The 20,643-nt window shown below is 29.4% G+C and overlaps 3 protein-coding genes across 4 annotated transcripts; 2 read left to right on the forward strand and 1 right to left on the reverse strand.

Moving 5' to 3' along the window:
- Nucleotides 1-271: 271 nt before the first annotated feature.
- Nucleotides 272-8,978, reverse strand: LOC129321062 (probable LRR receptor-like serine/threonine-protein kinase At5g45780). Its single transcript, XM_054966790.1, has 5 exons — nucleotides 8,105-8,978; nucleotides 6,081-6,113; nucleotides 3,766-3,789; nucleotides 3,300-3,329; nucleotides 272-1,764 (listed from the first exon to the last, which is right to left on the reverse strand). The coding sequence occupies exons 1-5, from the start codon at nucleotides 8,976-8,978 to the stop codon at nucleotides 512-514; spliced, it is 2,214 nt and encodes a 737-aa protein (XP_054822765.1). The 3' UTR covers nucleotides 272-511.
- LOC129321063 (rust resistance kinase Lr10-like) lies at nucleotides 8,613-11,373 on the forward strand. 2 transcript variants are annotated; one of them, XM_054966793.1, is made up of 3 exons: nucleotides 8,613-8,726; nucleotides 9,490-10,105; nucleotides 10,204-11,373. In XM_054966793.1, exons 2-3 carry the CDS (start codon nucleotides 9,505-9,507, stop codon nucleotides 11,262-11,264), a joined length of 1,662 nt encoding a protein of 553 aa, XP_054822768.1. In that variant the 5' UTR covers nucleotides 8,613-8,726; nucleotides 9,490-9,504; the 3' UTR covers nucleotides 11,265-11,373. The 2 variants fall into 2 exon arrangements, with proteins under 2 accessions (XP_054822768.1, XP_054822766.1); XM_054966791.1 differs by lacking the exon at nucleotides 8,613-8,726 and adding an exon at nucleotides 8,876-9,013.
- A 3,568-nt stretch (nucleotides 11,374-14,941) lies between these two features.
- Nucleotides 14,942-18,197, forward strand: LOC129320604 (eukaryotic initiation factor 4A-15-like). The gene is made up of 5 exons (XM_054966132.1): nucleotides 14,942-15,140; nucleotides 16,092-16,161; nucleotides 16,305-16,411; nucleotides 16,697-17,127; nucleotides 17,377-18,197. The coding sequence occupies exons 2-5, from the start codon at nucleotides 16,094-16,096 to the stop codon at nucleotides 18,010-18,012; spliced, it is 1,242 nt and encodes a 413-aa protein (XP_054822107.1). The 5' UTR covers nucleotides 14,942-15,140; nucleotides 16,092-16,093; the 3' UTR covers nucleotides 18,013-18,197.
- Nucleotides 18,198-20,643: the final 2,446 nt, after the last annotated feature.

The raw sequence follows: 20,643 nt of genomic DNA on the forward strand, positions 1-20,643 counted from the left end.
TCAAATACTTTACGCAAAGCACAAGCATCCCACAATCTAATTTTCTAAGAAGAACATTGCCCAAAAGCCATTTAAATAAAATGAAACAAATTAAGCTGATATTGTTTAATAACTATAATATAATACAGATATAACAAATATTGCATATTTTAATCTAGGAAGTATTGTGAAAAAGAAATCATTTTCGTATTGATACAGGCAGTGAATTACTCTTCCGAGGAGGTCAAGCCCACACCCCCCCCCCAAATTTTTGTGCTGTGTGATATAAGCATCAATCCTAGCTACATGTGTAATTAAGTTCAAAGAGATTGATAGTCATTGTATTTGACTATTTGTACATATCATTACATCACTAATAAAAGTATAAATAGGACATTAAATTATAAGAGCTAAACCCAAATCAGGACAATGATATATAACTGAGTTTTGTTATGAAATACAAATACAACTTAAAAAACTTACTAGCGTTGACCAGCTCCTCTCTCTCTATATATATAGCTGTAGATCAGTATTATTTCAAGTCATCATCACTTGCATCCTCACCTAGATTGCTACAAGAACATGTGGGGAATAAAGATGTTGTTTGTAGGTCAAAGTTGAGTCTGTCATCATCATCAGGATATATGGAAGGTTTTGGAGGCAATTCCAGACTTTCAACATCATCTGCTTGCAACATTTCTATTGCTTTGTTCATGGAAGGGCGATCAGAAGGATTAAGTTGTATGCACCAAAGCGCTACAATGAACATTTTCTTCACCAAAACCTTTTCCTCTTCTATCAAATCTTCCATGTCTATGTCTTTTTTTTCATCAAATTGGCCATAAATCCATAATGGAAAATATACCTGGCTTGAATGCTCTGCACATGGATTCAAGTTTCTTCTCCGGCTCGCCATTTCCATTAAAAGCATTCCAAAACTATAAACATCAGCTTTATAAGACACTTTCCCAATATTCTTATAGAACAACTCAGGAGCCATGTACCCTATTGTTCCTCTTGCTGCAGTCAAAGTGGCAATGCTATCATCAATAGAATATAACTTTGCTAGTCCAAAATCTGAAATTTTTGGGATCAAGTTGTCATCAAGAAGAATATTATGGGGCTTGATGTCAAAATGTAATATTTGCATGTCACAGCCATGATGAAGATAAGCGATCCCACGAGCCACTCCTAAGGATATCTCATATATTTTGTGATAACTTATGCATCCTTCTTTGAAAAAAATATGTTTATCCAAAGATCCATTCGGCATGAATTCATAAATAAGAGCACGCTTTGTTCCTTCCACGCAAAAACCAGCGAGACGTACCACATTGAAGTGATGTATCCTCCCAATGGTTGCAACTTCACTGATAAATTCTTGGTCAGTAGCTTTGGATTCACCCAACATTTTAATCGCAACTTCAAGTCCACTTCTTAACCTGCCTTTGTACACAATACCAAAGCCTCCTTCACCTATCTTAGTCTTGAAACCTTTTGTCATTGTCTTTAATTGCTTGTAGGAGTACCTTAATGGAATGAGGTTATAAAGTCTGATAAAAGCTTCAATGTTTTCATATGCTGATAAGTGTCTTCTTCTAAATGTGTAAATCGTCAACAGTAGAAGAAGTAATATGCCAACTATATATCTTAAAATTGTGTATGGCAAAATATATCTTCCTGTGATTTTTCCTAAGACAAATGCAAGGTGTATTGGACTGAATTTTGGACTATCGTCGTTATCATTGTAATAGTATTCAGCCAAATGGTGATCAATGTCTGCGTCTGCACAGGTCATAAAATTGTTTTGTCACAACAATATGGTTAACAAAATCAATGGGAAAAAAAAATCTTTTTCTCAAATATAGATCAATGTGCTCACACACGAAAAATAATTTATAAAAAATATATATTTTTATATGTTAAAATATATATTTAATTCTTTAACTTTATATAAATTTTTATTGTTATCCTTTAATTTTATAAAATGTCTTTTCAATCTTTTAATTTACCATTGTTAGTTCTATAAAAAAAAATTCATATATTGAACTTTTAAATATTGATAAAGTATTCTCAATTGTTAACATATTAAATTTAATTTTTTTAAAAATAACAATGATTGGCACAAAAAATAATTATATGAAAATAATGATGTTAGGATTAAATGAATGAAAAGATATTTTATAAAAATAAGAAATTAAATTAAAAATTTATATAAAGTTAGAGGATTAAAAGTATACTTTAGACTTATTTATAAGTTTATACATATAATAGAAATAATATAACTTTTAGTCCCTAATTAAAACTTTCTTTCAATTACTGATTTAGCTCTTGAATATTAACTCAATAAAACTTAGTACTTGTAATTTATTGAGCGAATGAATTACAGGAATTGATTAATACCAAGTTAAAAAATTGCAATGGCTAAATTATTCCAAGTCAATATATAAAGAATTAGTTATTTTAAATCAAAATTCAGGAACTACATCGATAATTAAGAAAAATTTAAAACAAAAGTTACATTTTCCGTAAATAATATAACTCATGTTATCACCGTGAATCACAGGACCAGCAATATAATTTCAACAAAACTTTTTCCTTAACAATAAGTATAGATGATTTAATTTTATAATTAAATATGACAATTTTGGGCTTCAACATATCTACATATAGCCTACAGATGAATTTTTGAAAACTTAATAGTATAACTATACGTAAACTTTTTTTATTATTTGATCAAATAACTATAAAAGTTAATAAGGATGGTTGTAATGCATTTATTTACATAATATAATGTCTGATGAAATGAAGAAAAAATATTAAGACATCATATTTGACTAAGGCTTGGCTATCATTTTTTTCTCCTCAATTTATTTACGTATATCAACTCATCAAATGACGTAATTCTTTCGGAGTAACTTTTAATTTGTGACATTTTTCCCAGAATCATTTTGGAACTCTTGAAAAACATTGACTTGAAGTGCAAAGCATAGTTCACTCAATGTTTTATATAAAGATGATTTTTCATAATGACATGTATAAAAACTTAAAAAGATAAATTCCGGCTAATTTTTTATTTATGATTATTACATTTATGCTTTTTTTGTTGACCAGGACTTCTAATAAATTAATAAATAAAAAATATTAATAATTAAACATGTAAAATATTAAAAATGAATATCATAATAAATATATTTATCTATATATACTCATAGAACTTATTTTAGAATTTATACTGTTTATACGTTATAATTAACATAATTAATTTTAAATACAACCCCGTTCTGTTTGATGTAGATTATAATAGTTCAGGAATTTACCCATATGAATATCCTCAGAAGATGGGAAACCTGCAGAGAAAATTCACGAATGTCAACTGTAGCATTATTATGAAAATCTTTACAAATGAGAACTATTTTTAAAATTTTGATTATTATAATCATTATTATCAAAAAATAAAATTTTGATTATTATTATTATTATTGTTGTTGTTGTTGTTCTTAGTTTCATTGGTTATCCTATTCAAACTGAAGTGATCTGTACAATAATCTTATACATTTCCACGCCCTTCTATATTATGATTAAAGCTCAATTTGAGATTAGGATGTAGATGTTTCATTCTAACAAAGCTAAAGATTTTTTTTAATCAATATCTATATGATTTCTTTGATATATACATTAAGCCAATTGAACATACCAAGTAAAATAAAAAGATGGCATAGATTTTTCACCCAAAAAAAAAAACAAAGATGACATATATTATATAATATGAGTTCGAGAGATTACCTGCAGTAATGCCAGCGAGATATGCTGCAAGGGAATTTTACAAAAGTCAAACATACGAATAAGATACATGGGAAAGCTTACAGCAGGCAGATTTGATATATAATTATGGTGAAATAATAAACAAATAAGGAATGACAAAAAATTTATCTCAAAATAGATAAATAATAATTAAATACCACAATATATGCTAATTATTGGGGAGAATTATATCCAATTCCTTCTCAAGAGAATTAATCACGAATAAGGATCAATGTGAAATAGATTGTTGTTAAAATATGAAATATGACTTGTTTTTTTTTCAAAAGAGATTTATTGTTGATCCTTATCCTTGATTAATTTCTTTAAAAAGGGATTGGCTGTAATTCTTCCTAATTATCATTTAGTCCTTAAGGACTTGTCTGAAATTTTTATTTTTAATGAAATGATATATTTTCTTTAGTGACTATTACCAAAAAAATGATTAAAACAGAATAGAAGTCATACTGCTCAGTTCCCTCATATCAATTATATAACTCTTACGACAAGATTTAGATAGTTTTATATATTTAATGTATTTATACTAATAACCAAATCAAAATAAGTAAATCTTAATGTATTAATAACATTTATCATAATATACTCCATTCAGACCAAAATATAATGTATTGGTAACTAATTCACAATTCTTGAAAACGTTAGTCGAGATCTTAATTTCTCAAAAAAATGTACATCTTTTTAATTTTTACCCTCATTAAATACCATACATAAGTGCTTTAATAATAATAGTTAAAATTCTTGTGCCTTATTTTTTTTTCAAAAAGAGTAATAAATGAAATAAGGCTATAGTTAAAAAAAATTATAAAACTTGCCCAATACCCTATATCTTGCACCAAGCAAGACTTCTAAAAGATGTCTATATTATAATATGAAGGGATTATATATATAAACGATCTATGTGTCTTAATTTAATTGAAAAACAAACACATTAAATGTATAAGTTTAATTATATATACTCTTTTTATTAAAAAATATAAAGTATTTTTAATCGAATCTCACTCTTAATTAAGTAGTTAACTATATTTAAAGTAACAATATTTGTTTATATTTACCCTTATTTAATAGGATGTTTCACTTAAAAATAAATATAAAATAATTCATTTATCAAGGATATTTTTTAAAAAAATTAATTATATCTTAAAATATTAAAATGTTTTACATTTTTAACAGAAAAAGTAAATTTTTTCCTAATCTGCAAACACTACATCATGCATCATGTTAACAGTTAGGGAGATTTTATGAGGATAACATAAAAATTACTCTCTCCTTTTAAAAATGGAAGGCATTTTTAACAGAATCTCACCCCAATATAAAATAATTCATTTATTAAGGATATTTAAAAAAAATTAATTATATCTTAAAATATTAAAATGTTTTACATTTTTAACAGAAAAAGTAAATTTTTTCCTAATCTGCAAACACTACATCATGCATCATGTTAACAGTTAGGGAGATTTTATGAGGATAACATAAAAATTACTCCCTCCTTTTAAAAATGAAAGGCATTTTTAACAGAATCTCACCCCAATATAAAATAATTCATTTATCAAGGATATTTTTTAAAAAAATTAATTATATCTTAAAATATTAAAATGTTTTACATTTTTAACAGAAAAAGTAAATTTTTTCCTAATCTGCAAACACTACATCATGCATCATGTTAACAGTTAGGGAGATTTTATGGGGATAACATAAGAATTACTCCTTCCATTTAAAAATATAAGGCATTTTTAACAGAATTTCACCCTTAATAAAGTAGTTACCTACTTTCAAACTAATCTTATATGTTCATATTTATCCTTATTAAATATCTTACAATAAATATAAAGTCACTATCAATAGGGGCACTTTTAAAAAAAAGACAATAATTACACCTCGAATGACTAAAAATACCCTACATTTTTTAGCATCTAACTTCTTAAAAAATGTCTTATATTTTTGAACGGGGGGAGTAGATGTGTAGATGAATTATATGAACAATAATATATCTAAATATTTTCTGGAAAAAATTATAGATTGATCTTAAATGGATAAAAAGCATTTTAACAAATTTTATGAATTAGCATGGATAATAGTTGAAAGTAGTTAAATATTTTTTGTTCTTAGAAGATAATAATTAACTTTATTGTAAATATTTTTAAGTGTCGTTAGCTTTGTCTTTTTTATATATTTTTTCCTCAAACATTTTGTTACTTTTAGGTATAAATTGTTAAGTTATTCCTCATGATCAAATTGGTGTTGATTTATTTGAGAATTAAAAATTGGATGAAAATTATTACCTTCTAAACCAAAGCTCAGCCGTGTTGCCTTTCCTACGCCATTCAACAATGAAACATAGAATCAACTCAAAAGCAAAAATTCTAGATATTAATAATATAGAGTATAAAACATTTAATTCCTTATACTAAATGTAAAATTGGCTTTGATTAAATTTGAGTTGAATTAGAACTAACAAATGATTAGCGACGCTCAAAAAAGCAGATCATGTATTGGACGAAAAGGAAATAGCAGATTATGAAACTCAACAGTTTTGGTTGGTTTAGTGTACTTAATAAGTAAAATATATCCAAAAAAATACTCTTCTTAATTCTATTTATAAATTACTTCCAATAAAGTTCATGAAAATAAAAAAATTTTAAATATTATTAATTTTATCTTAAAATTTAACAAGTTTACACATCTACTCTCTATTAAGAACAAAAAATAATTATTTTTAATAATTTTTTAAGTATTTAATAAGGATAAAATAGTAAAGATCGATTTAAAAAATAATGAATTACCTTATAAATAAAATTAAAATTAATTTTCTTTCTTTACACTATAAATAGGAACAAAGGAGTAGATAACTTGTATAGCCAAAAAATACTCCTTCCATATATATAATGTGTTTTTAACTGAATTCTGCATATCAATAAAAATTTATTATTTAGTTAAAATTACATTAAATTACAATAATTTTTAAAATTTGCCCCTAATAATATCAATTAATATAATGGTGATAGTGAGTAAAGCACATCATTAATATATCCTTATTTTTTCAAAATAAGAATAAAATTATTTAATTACTTAAAATATCATGACACTTCTTATATTTGGACTTTGGAGATAAAATAAACTTTTAAAAAACATTCTATATATAAGGATGAAGGGAGTATTACTTTTGAAGAAGGACTTGGTTTAGAGTACATAATAAATTAAGAGTCCAATTTTAGTGCTCATCACATGACAAGCAATAAGATTTTATTTTTATAATAAAAAATTATAAAATTTTAATAAATATATCTTATTATCAGTATGAATAATATAGATTTAATGCGAATAGTCTAATTTAATGTTATATTTTTTTATAATTTTTTATAAGTAAATTATCTAAATGTAGTTTGAATAGTTTGGATAAAAAATTTTTAATTTATGACTTTTTCTTAATTTTTTTTGAAGTACCAGTTTGAAGATTATTTTTATTTTTATTTTTTAATATTATATTTATTAAAATAAAAATTTTAAAATATATATTATTAAATTTAGATGATTTAGAATACATTTGGTCAATTTATAAAAGTTATAAAAAATTAATATTAAATTTAATTATCTAAATTAAATATGTATTATTTAAATTAATGATAAGATAAATTTATTAAAATTTTATATTTTTAAAATAAATATAAAATAAAAATATTAAAATAAAATAGTAAAATCTGGAATGTCCAGATGGTGCTCATTACACCCAAACCAAAGGCAATAAATTAAAGTTTCAGGCTGCAAACTAGGTGGAAATAGCTTTCAGGTTACTATGATTATAACTCGTTTGTAATTAACTCAATTTTAAAATTTTAATTAGTGCAACTCAACACCTATAATTTTATTTTAACTTGATTGAATTTGAAATAGACTTCTTATATTTTAATTCAACACAACTCAATTCCTATTTTTACACTTTAGAACATTAATCCCTAAACTTTAATGAGAACTTTAATTCTTATAATTTTATTGTAAAATATAGAAACTAATATTTTATATAGTTAAAATTATAAGCATTGAATTTTATCAAATCAAAATTTATGAATTAAGTTCAACTAAATCAAAATTATAAGATTGAATTGCGTTGGGTTAAAGTTGGAGGACTAACTAAATTTTAAATAAGTTAAAAATATGAGACTAAATGTTTTATTATTCCTAATTTTATTTCCCAAAACCAAACAGACACTTTTTTTTTTACCAATAATAAGACTTACCAATAATATTTCGCAAAACAGGTAATATATAATAATATATGGTATATGAAAAGGGCAATAATAAGACTTACCACAAAAGAGATCAAATCCAAAGACACGGTAGCAGGTGGCATCAACTCCATTAGTGCATATGACCTTTTGCCTGTAATCGTCGTACGCGCAAGGCTTGTGAGATGGACAGTCAAGATCAAAACAAGCTCGTGGCCACCATGAAATCTCAAAACCATACAAAAATGCTCTGTGAATTTCAGCGTACGATTGGTATTTCCCCTTGCGGAGTTCTGAGCTCCAATCTGAAGCAATGGTGGCCACTAATTTCACACAACACTCAGCATTCAACTCGTCAACCACCAAGTCATAATCAGCCACAGCATAAACATGGCCTCCTCCTCCCTCTTTGGATTCCCAATTCACGCACGGAGCCGTATCCACGTAGGCTGCATCGTCCCTCACCGGATCGCTACAGTTCAGGTAAATGACGTGATTGAATATAGGTTCGGAATCGATTGGCGACGGTCTTCTCAGTGTGCCGCCGTATGGATCTTTGTTATCATAAAGGGAGGGATCTACGTAGGTGTCGGTGAAATTAGATCGGGATAAGAAATAGCGAGGGAGGGAGGAGCAGTCATCCTCGCTAATGCCAGGATCTTTGAGTCGGATTGTGTAGTTGCTGTAGTTGATTCCCAGGACTTGGTATGTTCCATTGTACAATTGAAGCAGAGTGACATTGTTTTCACAGGTTAACTCGTAGCTCGGGTGGCCACAATAGGGTGGGTCATCGGGGAGACGAAATGGATATAAGATGTTTGTGATAATGCCGCAGTGAGATGGTGGACAGGCTTTGCTCTGATCCTTGGAACTCGTTGTTGGGTGCACTACTAGATACAGAGTTAAGAGCACTAAGCACCAGAACCTGATCATCAAGCCTGTCTTGCCTCTAACCATCCTTCAGAATCCCAATCAATGGCCTCTCATCTCAGGTCATTTGGATCCTATCTCTTTAAAAGTGTGTTGCACATGAAAAATAAATTATGAACTGCTTTTTAGCCCACTAAGCTTGACTAGACACGACAAAGTTGATTTTTTTTTTTTTAATATTTCCATTCACCGCTCTCGAAGACCTAGGAATACTTTAGCCCATAAGAAAATTTATATACTTTAGCCAATAACATCCCCTTAACCTAACCATTTCCCCTTTTTGAATATACAAAAGCCAGACCCCCCGCGTGATGATTTCTTTTTTCTGCCCAAAGCTGACCTGAAGCTGTTGTCCAGTTGCACTAATGATATTTTAAAGTTGCATCCCCATTACCACCTCTTTCTCTATTGGGATGCCGTGTAATTGACACTTGTATATAATATAGACAGGATTTGAGTCCCCCAGTTTCAGATTAAAAGAAAAGCTTTGATTACAATGTTTTGGCATCACAGATTTTTGTGGTTGGTGATAATGCAGGGATTGGTGCTGTTTATGAATCTGGGGAATGCTCAGAACCCGTGTGTCCTTGATGATGAAAATGTTCCCTTCCATCTCGTGCAGGCTAAGTTTAATAATAGCAATCCCTGTGCTTTTGATCCAAGTGAAGATTTGTGCATGGTTGAGTTCCCGACAGTACCGGCTCTTAAGGGTGCAAGACTCTCAGTCATATCAATAGACTATGAATCCCGCTTCTTAGAATTATGTCATGTTGAAGGTTGTCTTCCCGAACTCTTTCTACGACTTCACAATTCACCCATTTCCCCCTTCCAATTTGAATCTTCTTTCTCGGAATTATTCGAACCACCTTCCAATATTACTTTCTTCAATTGTTCTTCGATTGGGTCAACATACCTGAAAAACAAATCCCCATTTAAGCAAGATATGTTTAGTTGCCCGATTTATGTTGTTGACTCCGATGATAGTATCTTGAAGAATGATGTAACTTTCTGCAACAAGATGTTTCCGTTAGCTTCGCCAGTAATCGGATTGGATTTTCAGTTTAACAGAATTCGACTCAAATGGTCCCTACCAAAACGTGACGTTGAAAAGAACAAACCCAGCAAGATATCCAAATTTGTTTTACCAGCTTCAGGCAATTCACTCTGCTTCTCCCTTTCTCTTTTTCATTTGGTTTTGTGATGTTCCTTGGATTGAAATTGAATGTTCCGTTAATATGCTTGGTAACTACAGGTTCGATTGTGCTGTTGTTGTTGTGCATTGTGTTTTTTCTAATATATGGCTACTTCAAAACCAAAGGAGATGATCAAGCAAGGCTCGAAAAGTTTTTGAAGGATTACGAGGCCCTGAAGCCTACTAGATTTTCTTATGCTGATGTCAAAAGAATGACGAACCATTTCAAGGATATAATAGGCAAAGGAGCTCATGGATCAGTCTTCAAGGGTAAGCTATCCAATCAAATTATAGTAGCTGTAAAGGTACTCAATAACTCTGATGGCGATGGTGAAGACTTTATCAATGAAGTGGCGACTCTGGGTAAATTTCATCACATCAACGTTGTTCGTTTGTTGGGCATTTGTGCTGATGGGTTTCACCGTGCTCTTATTTATGACTTTTTTCCAAATGGTTCTCTCCAAAACTTCATATCTTCTCCCGACAACAAAGAAAAATTTCTTGGATGGTTGAAGTTGCAACAAATCGCTCTTGGTATAGCCAAAGGGATTGAATATCTCCACCATGACTGTGATTTTCGGATTCTTCATTTTGACATCAATCCTAATAATGTGTTATTAGACCATAATTTTGCTCCAAAAATTTCTGATTTTGGTCTAGCAAAATTGTGTTCTAAGAATCAAAGTATTGTATCAATAACAGCAGTAAAAGGAACTTTAGGATATATTGCACCTGAAGTTTTTTCTAAAAATTTTGGGAATGTGTCATATAAGTCAGATATTTACAGTTATGGAATGTTGTTGTTAGAAATGGTTGGAGGAAGGAAAATAACTGACACAAGTCAAGAAGCTTCCCAAATTTTATATCCAAAGTGGATCCATAATTTGATTGAAGGAGGAGATATAAATATTCACATTGAAGATGAAGATGACAACAAAATTGCAAAGAAACTAGCACTTGTGGGACTTTGGTGCATTCAGTGGCACCCGATTAGTCGTCCGTCGATGAAAACAGTTATACAAATGCTAGAAGGAGAAGGAAATGAATTGAAGGTGCCTCCGAATCAATTTGAATCCCTCAATTTTATTAACAAAAGTTCCATGTTCCAACATGATATTTGAATTTAGGGTTAGAAATTATTCATGAATTAGAATAAGAAGAATCCAATGCTCACCAGATATATGTAATTTTTACTTCTATGAGGAAATATTTTGTTAAGAGTTCATGATATGATATTGTGTTGTGTTGATTGCAAAAATGGACTTTGTTTATTATGCATGTGCCATTGAACTTCCTTTTTCATTTTAGCAATTCAATCTTTTACATTGTACTGTTATCTTTGTAGATTTGGGAGTACACGGTCCCGGGTTAAAAAGAAATTAGGAATGCTTAATGAATAAATTAAGTGAGAACTTGCCAATGAAGATCTGTTATAAGGATTGGACTCTTATTCTTAGTATAATTTAATTCAAAAGCTAGGATATGTTAGTAAGAAAAAACTATTTTCACAACCAACAAAGATTAGATTTAACAAAAAGGACTAATTTCTCACAACGTAATAAACTAATATTTAAATACTTGTTGAGAGAGGTGTTCGCATTTAGTATTCGATAATATTTTAAATAAAATTACTTTTAATAAGAGAATACTTGCCAGGAAAACAAAATAATTTTCACAAGATAATAGAAGTCTATAATTGAAACTTCTAAGTAAAAACACCCTCTCTACCAAATGAATTTTTGAAAAATTACTTAATTGAATAATAAAATAAAATAAATCATTTTTATATTAAAATTTTAGATTTAGAATTAATATATATCATGACATCCACTTTCTTTAGTAAAAATATAAACTTCAAGAATAAGAAGGTCTATCATAATTGACAGATAGTGTGAGTTTCTTAAACGTGTTTCAAACTGTAAAAGTCATAAAGTTGTCCTTAAAATAAGTGTAATGTTCTCACTTGCAATGTATTAGGTAAAAGAATGAACACCAAACTTCTTAGGCATTTTTTATTTTCTTTTTTATTATTATTAGAAAATTGATCCATGTTGTAAAAGTTGTACATTAGGGCACTACATTACCTTATTTTGTCTTTTTTTTTTAATCCATACATATATTGGTTTATTTTATTAAACCGCGCCCATATGCAACATTAACCGGACATTTGTAATTTTTTTATATGTAACAGGATCTTGGTTAGGTATACATCTGACTTTAACCCCTATAATGTGATTGATTTCATCACTTTTCCATGGGAAAGTTAATTTGTCAATCGTTATCATTTTCACCAAATTTTTGTGTACTTATGTTTACAACTAATCCACATGAGTTTATAATTCAAAATCATAATTTACAAATAAAATATCATTATTTACAATTGAACATACCTAAGTTGAGACATTATGGTGTATTCAGTTTTCACACTCATGACAAACTACAACTAGGTCCCAGGATACTTGAATGTATTTTGACAAATTTATAGAAGTGATTTGTAAATAAATATTTTATTTAGAACTTACATGTAATTATTCCAAAAATCTTATATTAAGGATGATGGAAAGGGCCTTATAATAACTAAATTAATTTATAAATAGAGGGTATATTGGTTGGTAAAATGTCTTAAAAATCAGATAATAATAAAAGTCTAACAGATACTGTATTGCAGAAATTTACATAATACAAAATATTTTTTATTACATAAAAGTATCATTTTATTAAAAACAATTTTGTTCAAGATATAGTTAAGCTAAATGAAAGTACATTTCATAGTAAAAATTTAAATATTAATTTATCATAATATTATGAGAAATTAATCCATTTTCTTAAACCCAGTCATGTCAATAATAAAAGAAAAAATAGCAATTAAGGACTATTAACCAAAATTTATATCAACTAAGGATCAATTATTGTTAAAATTAGAATAGATATTTGTTAAAAAATAAACTCAAATGGACTATTGTTAATTAATTTAGAATTAATTATTATTAAAACTTGAATAAATACTTGTTAATAAAAGACTAACCTAAATCAACAAGTATCCATTCAAGTTTTGATAATAATTAGTCGTTAACTGATATAAATTTTAATCAATGTCCCTTGGTTGCTATTTTTTCATAATAAAAAGTTGTTTTTAAAATAAGTGCAATGCATGATCACGTGTTACTAGTTCATCGTATGAACAACAAAATTCTTGGCTACATTCATTCCTGTTCATTGCTGGAAAGTGGATACATGTTATCAAAGGTCAAAAATAAAAATTGGAGCACTACTTTGCTTTCCTTTTTCTTGGAAAAAAAAAATCATATATAGGTTTAGCCTATTAGAGTTATCAATTGGTGCTCATATATATTATGCAACATTAGATTTTTTTTTAATATCTAAAAGTGGTAGTGGTTAGATATGTAATTAACTTTAACCTATTATTATTATTATTATTATTATATTGACTGTTTTCTTCTGATTTTTTTAATTAGCGCGTGCCATGCATAAAAGCTGCCTACCAAACTTTATTCTTAGAAAAATAATCCCATGTTGATTGCAATCTCAATTTTAAATTGATATTAATAATATATGTGTGCGCACGTGTGTATTAATAATATAATGAGATGAAGTGTATAATTGATATTATCTCACATGAAAGATGATTTTTCACGTCTATCGTCCTCACATTTCAATGAAAAATCGTGAGGAAATGTCAAAGAATTTAGAGAGAATCATATTTAAGGATCTTTTAAAAAAATTATTTATAGATAAGAATCAATACAAAATATATTATTATTAAAATAAAAATATAATTTTTTTTAGTGTAACTTGTTATTAGTTTTTATCTGTAAATAATGTTTTTGAAAGATCCTTGGATATGATTCCCCCAAATATTTTAACCCTTACAAGACAGATCTCATCTAACATTCTTTTTAACCTGAACTTCTCTCTCCTTATTAAAGTATTTAAGTTTCAATTTATCTTCACATTTGAGCTATTTTTACTAAATATTAGTATAAATGACACGATTTTCTCATGTAATAATTTCTCCACTCTCTTAGTATATGATAGACTACTAATAGATGGATGAAGGGTTAAAAAGCATATAGTGGACAACAAGTAATTTTTTTATTCAGGAAATAATTAATTTTTTATTCATAAAATACTTTTTGTTATTTTTATCATTCACATTTTAGTTTATTCTTGTCATATATTTTCTTTCATGTAGTTATTTGACTTGGTAACGTTGGACCCAATTAAGAGAAAGTCGTGGAAAGACATTTTCTACATTCACTCGCTCAAAGTCAAGATCTTATGTGTTTTTGGTGAATGAAAGTTTAGATGAATTGGATCTTGATAGCTTACTAAAATGAATGTGTGCATTCAGGCTTGTAATGCTTATATTTATGAATTATCTACCATTATGATCATCACATTGACAATGAGATTTTAACTCATAATCTTATAAATTATGAGTTAAATTCTTACTAACTGAATCTTGTTAGCGAGACTTTGTGTCTAAGTAATCATAGCCCTTTCTATTAGGATTAACCTTTGTTGGTTCATTATTTTTGGGTACAAAGGATGGGCTAAGCCCAGAAATATGGTGAAAGAAAGGTTGTTGGTTCTAGTTATATTGTTTGTTTGTACGGAGAGACATTATTTCTCTTATTGGGCCTAAGCCTATCAACCCACCATCAAAATCTCTCCTCCAAAAAACAAAAAAAAACCACAATGCGAAGAGGCAGGGCCATATTGGGAAATAGAAAACTAGCAGTACATTATGGGTACTTTGATAGAAGTTGGAACCCTGTCTTTTCCAGTTCCTATATACTCACTTTACCCGTTGGCCGCTCTTCTCTTTTTCTCGACTCCGCGGCGTAGATCCGAGGAGTTTGGGAAACCCTAAGCTGCTCTCCGAAACTATTCCAATCTTCGATCAATCACCTTTCTATTGCAGCGTTTTCGCCTTCCTTTTTCTTCGATCAACTTGCTACTTTCACTCTCAAAAGGTTGTTTTTTTTCCTCTTTTTTTTTCAACGATTTGATTTTTGTTAAATGATTTAGTTTGTTTGAATTATTTTGGAATTTTGTGCGTTCTCGATTGATATTTGGTCTATGCTTGATTCTGGTTATGCTGCTACTCTGATTGATATTTGGAATTTTTGTTATTTTGATTCATCTTTGGTATTTGAATGTTTGGTTTTTCCTTGGTTAGCTTTTTGTTTTATAAGTTGTGTGTGTTTCTGATAGTCATGTTTGTGATTTTGTTTTTATACGTATCCTGGGTTGAGATCTTGGGCAGATCAGGATTAGTGTGGATTTGTTTTCTTTTCCTTCATTAATGATATTTAAAGAGAAAAGCTTGGGAACTACCCATTTACTCAACCCCTTTTTCTGGCCTGATACTCAAGCCTTTTTTGAACTCTTTCCTTTCAAATTAGCTCATTTTGATGTTTGGCCTAAACGAAGTAAAGCAAATCTTCTATAAATTTTTAACAATTCATTCGACTTCATCCGCTTCCTGCTACATAGTTTAAGCAAATCCACATTTTTTTTAGTTAACCATACTGGTAACCGTTTCTGTATTTAGGTGGGAGATTACTTAAAACTGAAGTTATTTGGTAAGGAGCTCGACTGGTAGGCTGTGAAATATGTTGTGCGATTGACATCTCTCTTATATGAAAGTTCTACGCGTATTTTGCTACATCCCTTATTGTTTAATATTTACCTGTTAGAAGCCATGACCCATGATTCACTTTGGAATACTATTATGTTTATTATTTGGTAGTTATGTAAACTTTGTTGTCATGCAACGGTTCTTTTCATGATGATATGGATATTTTTTTTGTTACGTCAACTGTATTCCTCTATGTTGACGTTGTATTTTTATGCTAGCGCTAGGCCTACTCTTATTCACTGCTATTACTTATGTGGTATAAATAATTCTTTGCATCTTCCAGTCATGGCGGCAACAGCACCTGAGGGATCACAGTTTGATGCTCGTCAATATGATACCAAAATGAATGAATTGTAAGAACTATAATATTATTCCTTTAACAAGTTATAAGCATATTTAATCAGGATTTTGCTTATGATTTGTCTCCACATTAGGCAAATCATTGCAATTGAATGCTCATAATCTCTACTTGATATTGGTAGCTTTTTGATTTCAGACTTTCAGCTGATGGGCAGGATTTCTTTGCATCTTATGATGAGGTTTATGATAGTTTTGATGCTATGGGCTTGCAGGAGAATCTCCTGAGAGGCATTTATGCATACGGTAGATTATTACTAGTCCCTTTTGTTTCTGATTTTTATTGTTTATTTTTTTCCTTTTACTTAGTCCCAAGATTGATTTCATTGTTTCCTTTCAATTTTCCTGATCAGGTAGTTTGTAATTCTGAACTCCTTCTGCTTGTTTCTTTTCTGTGCTATTTAATTTTACTTCACCAATCAGACATGGTGTTTTTCTTCATTTTTCTCCATGTTCATGTGTCGCATTTTTCTATTTTCTTGCTTCATACTTGTTTATTCAAATTCTTATAATAATATGTTTATGCTGTAGGTTTTGAGAAGCCATCTGCCATTCAGCAAAGGGGAATTGTTCCCTTCTGTAAGGGACTTGATGTGATTCAACAAGCTCAATCTGGAACTGGAAAGACAGCAACTTTTTGCTCTGGAATTTTGCAGCAACTTGACTATGGCTTGATGGAATGCCAGGCTTTGGTCCTAGCGCCAACTCGAGAGCTTGCACAGCAAATTGAGAAGGTTATGCGAGCACTGGGAGATTATCTTGGTGTAAAGGTTCATGCATGTGTAGGAGGAACCAGTGTCCGCGAAGACCAACGCATTCTCTCTAGTGGTGTTCATGTTGTTGTCGGTACCCCTGGCCGCGTATTTGATATGCTGCGCAGGCAGTCACTTCGGCCAGATTGTATCAAGATGTTTGTATTGGATGAGGCTGATGAGATGCTCTCAAGAGGTTTCAAAGATCAGGTCCTTTTTTTACTTTTATTGTTGTTTTCATTTTTATATTATACTGTTGTATACTCGTGCATAAAATCCCACCTGGATTAAGTTGTGGCTGATAAATCAATTTTTTATGCTGTTTGTCAATTTTGAGTATGCAAATTATTTTGGGTCTAGAATTCTAGCACTTGGTTTTTCCCCCCTTTCCCTTTTCTTTGGGGAATGCATGCAAGCTTGTTTTGTTTATTAGTTAACGGTTGGTTTTGCTGTTATCAGATTTACGATATATTCCAGTTGCTGCCAAGTAAAATTCAAGTGGGAGTTTTCTCTGCCACAATGCCTCCAGAGGCCCTGGAGATCACAAGGAAATTTATGAACAAACCTGTTAGGATCCTTGTGAAGCGTGATGAGCTCACCTTGGAGGGTATAAAGCAGTTTTATGTCAATGTAGAAAGGGAGGAGTGGAAGCTGGACACACTGTGTGATCTTTATGAAACATTAGCGATCACTCAGAGTGTTATTTTTGTGAACACCCGAAGAAAGGTTGATTGGCTCACTGACAAGATGCGAAGCCGAGACCATACAGTATCAGCAACCCATGGAGATATGGACCAGAATACTAGAGACATCATCATGCGTGAATTCCGTTCTGGTTCTTCTCGTGTTCTGATCACAACAGATCTCTTGGCACGTGGTATTGATGTCCAGCAAGTGTCCCTAGTTATTAACTATGATCTCCCAACACAGCCGGAGAACTATCTCCATCGTATTGGTCGTAGTGGTAGGTTTGGAAGGAAAGGTGTTGCCATCAACTTCGTGACAAAGGATGATGAAAGAATGCTGTTCGACATCCAGAGGTTTTATAATGTGGTGATAGAGGAGCTGCCATCAAATGTTGCTGAACTCCTCTAATGAATTTTGGTCTTGCATTAGTATTAGAACATAGTTGGATTCTGTTTGGTAAGTGATGTAATATTTCTTTTTTGTTTTTTTTCCCTCCTTCCTGTTCAATTTCTACTTGCAAACCTTATTTAATGGTTCTGGTAATTTAATTTAAATTCAGTTGTCTGAATGTCCACGAGATAGTTCTTGCACTATGTGGCCGTTGTTACACATTTTTTGGCTGGCAATTTTCTCTCATAGGTTTTTATTTTTATTAAAGGTAACATGCGTTGAGGTTGTTTAATTTTTCTACTTATACCATCTCCCTCACTGAGTGTAGTGTGCATGCAATGTCTATGCTTTTGCTTCATAATATTTCAATCACCTGAAAGTTCTCATCAACGTCATGAGCTTGTTGGGAAAGCCAATTAGTAGAAGAGGCGACCTCCCTAAAATCATGATTTTTGATGGAGATGTCTTGCATCAGGTCATATTTCAGGAGGGAAGCCCTTAAATAATATCTTTTTGTTCAGACTATTTCTATTTACTTCGAACTTCCCCGGCAAATGTGGGACAGAAGCGGGTTCCATAACCTTCTGTAATGAAGTATGCATGGGAACTGTATAGTAACTTTCAGGATTTAAGCTTCTTGAGAGGTGGACTTTCTTGGATTTTGACCCTTGTGCATTTCTGCCCTTTTATTGGAGAAATTACAAAATGCTCTTCTCACCTTCTGCTTGAGAATGTTGATTTTTTTCTATTTATAAGGTTTATCATTTTTTTATATTTGTTTTTACTTTTTTGCTTTTGTTAAATGCTGAAAAAGTTATTAAAAACAATTCTTTATATTCTTATTAAAGGTAAATGTGAAATTTTGTTAAATTTTAAAATAAGAATTAAGTTTTTTTTAATAAAACATGTTAAAAAATAATTTATAATAGAATACAATTTATAAAGTGAGATTAGGCTTTTATTTGCTCTCATCCTTGCCTGGAGTGTGTTAGTGAATGACATAGCAAGCACCTAAAATGAACTAATAAGAAATGAAAATCTTATTTTTTTTTGTTTTAATATATTTTATTGAAATTAAAAAAATTAAAACTTATTAATTCCATTTAAAAATTTAATAAATTTTTAAACTTATTTTTATTAAATATATATATTTTAATAATATATTTTTTTTATAATAGTTAATGTAAGTTAAATGAAAAAATTACAATAAAAATTTAATGAAATAATTTTTAAATAGAATTAAAAAAAATCTCTTTGGAGAAGGCAATATTTTGAGTCATCTTATCCCTATATGAGATCTAGTGGGTCTATATTGATTATAGTTCAGCGATTGTTGCTCAAAAGAAGAAAAAAAAAGTAGGTTGAAATGTCTGTTCCTTTAGTACTTTTATATATAAAAGATCTTTTAAAATTTTTTTATTTTTAAATATAAAAAGTTGTTAGTATTTTTTTAATGAATAGAATTATAACTTTATTAAATTAAAAAGAGAAAAAAAAAATACTCTCATTAATTTATTTTAAAAAAATTTATTTTTTATTTATAATAATTAAATGTAAAATTAAAATATTATTATACTTTTAATTAAATAATTAATTTTTATTAATTTATATAATTTAATTAAAAATATTTATATATAAAAATGGAAGTAGTCCGCAGGCAAAGGAGAATAATGAAGGCTTTTTATTTATTAATTTAGGCAGTAATTTATCTAGAACCGTTAGATAGCTTTAACGGTGCAGATGGCATAGTGGACAGTAATGGGGGGAATCTACTTCTTCCTGGAATTTGGACCGAAACGACTGAATGACAATCAAAGACGTGTAAGGAAGGGCCAATATACTATAAACGACAATCCTAAATGTTGTCGTTGCCACCATAAATGGATAGTTAATCATAAATGCTGTCATTTTGCCCCCAGTAATGAGCAATAAAGGAGACAAACGGACCAAAATCTTGCTACATTACTGCCGTGTCAACTCATTTAATTCAAGCTGGCCAACAGCACAAGCATAGTTTAAAAAAAAAAATTAAAATAATAAAACTTTTAATTTTTTTTAAGTTTGTTTTAGTTTTTGATTTGGTATGTTAAATTTAATTTTTATTGATTTGATCTTTTACATTTTTTTAAATTATTACATTAGTTCTTATATCAGTTTAATTTTGATTAATATAGTCCATTATGTTACATTTTATTTTTGTTTGTTTTTAAAAATATAAGTTTTCTTTTTTTATTTAAATAATTGCATTTCTTTTCATTAATCTACAATGCTTCTATAAATATTTTATTATCCGTGTAGGTAAATTTTAATAGTGTTATTTTCTTTTTAAATAATAAATACCACATTAATAATTGAAGTAAATTTAAAGAACCACAACAATAAAAATTAAACTCAAGAATTAAATGAATAATTGAGACAAACTTGATGGATTAAGATGGACTAAGAATTTCATTATCTCAAAGTTAATGCTTTTGTGATCAATTATTGATTCACGTTTTATTGATATGACTGCAATCAAACCATGCTTACACTGCACTTTCTAATTAATAATTTATGAAACATCAAATTAGCTGGACATATTTTCAAATCATCCCTTGTCACTTCTAACCTTTCAGAAGAGAATTTTTTGACTCTTTTGCATAATTTCCA

Source organism: Prosopis cineraria, unplaced genomic scaffold, assembly GCF_029017545.1.
Source record: "Prosopis cineraria cultivar Desert tree isolate PC_DT_omini unplaced genomic scaffold, ASM2901754v1 PC9, whole genome shotgun sequence".
Taxonomy (NCBI): Eukaryota; Viridiplantae; Streptophyta; class Magnoliopsida; order Fabales; family Fabaceae; genus Prosopis; species Prosopis cineraria.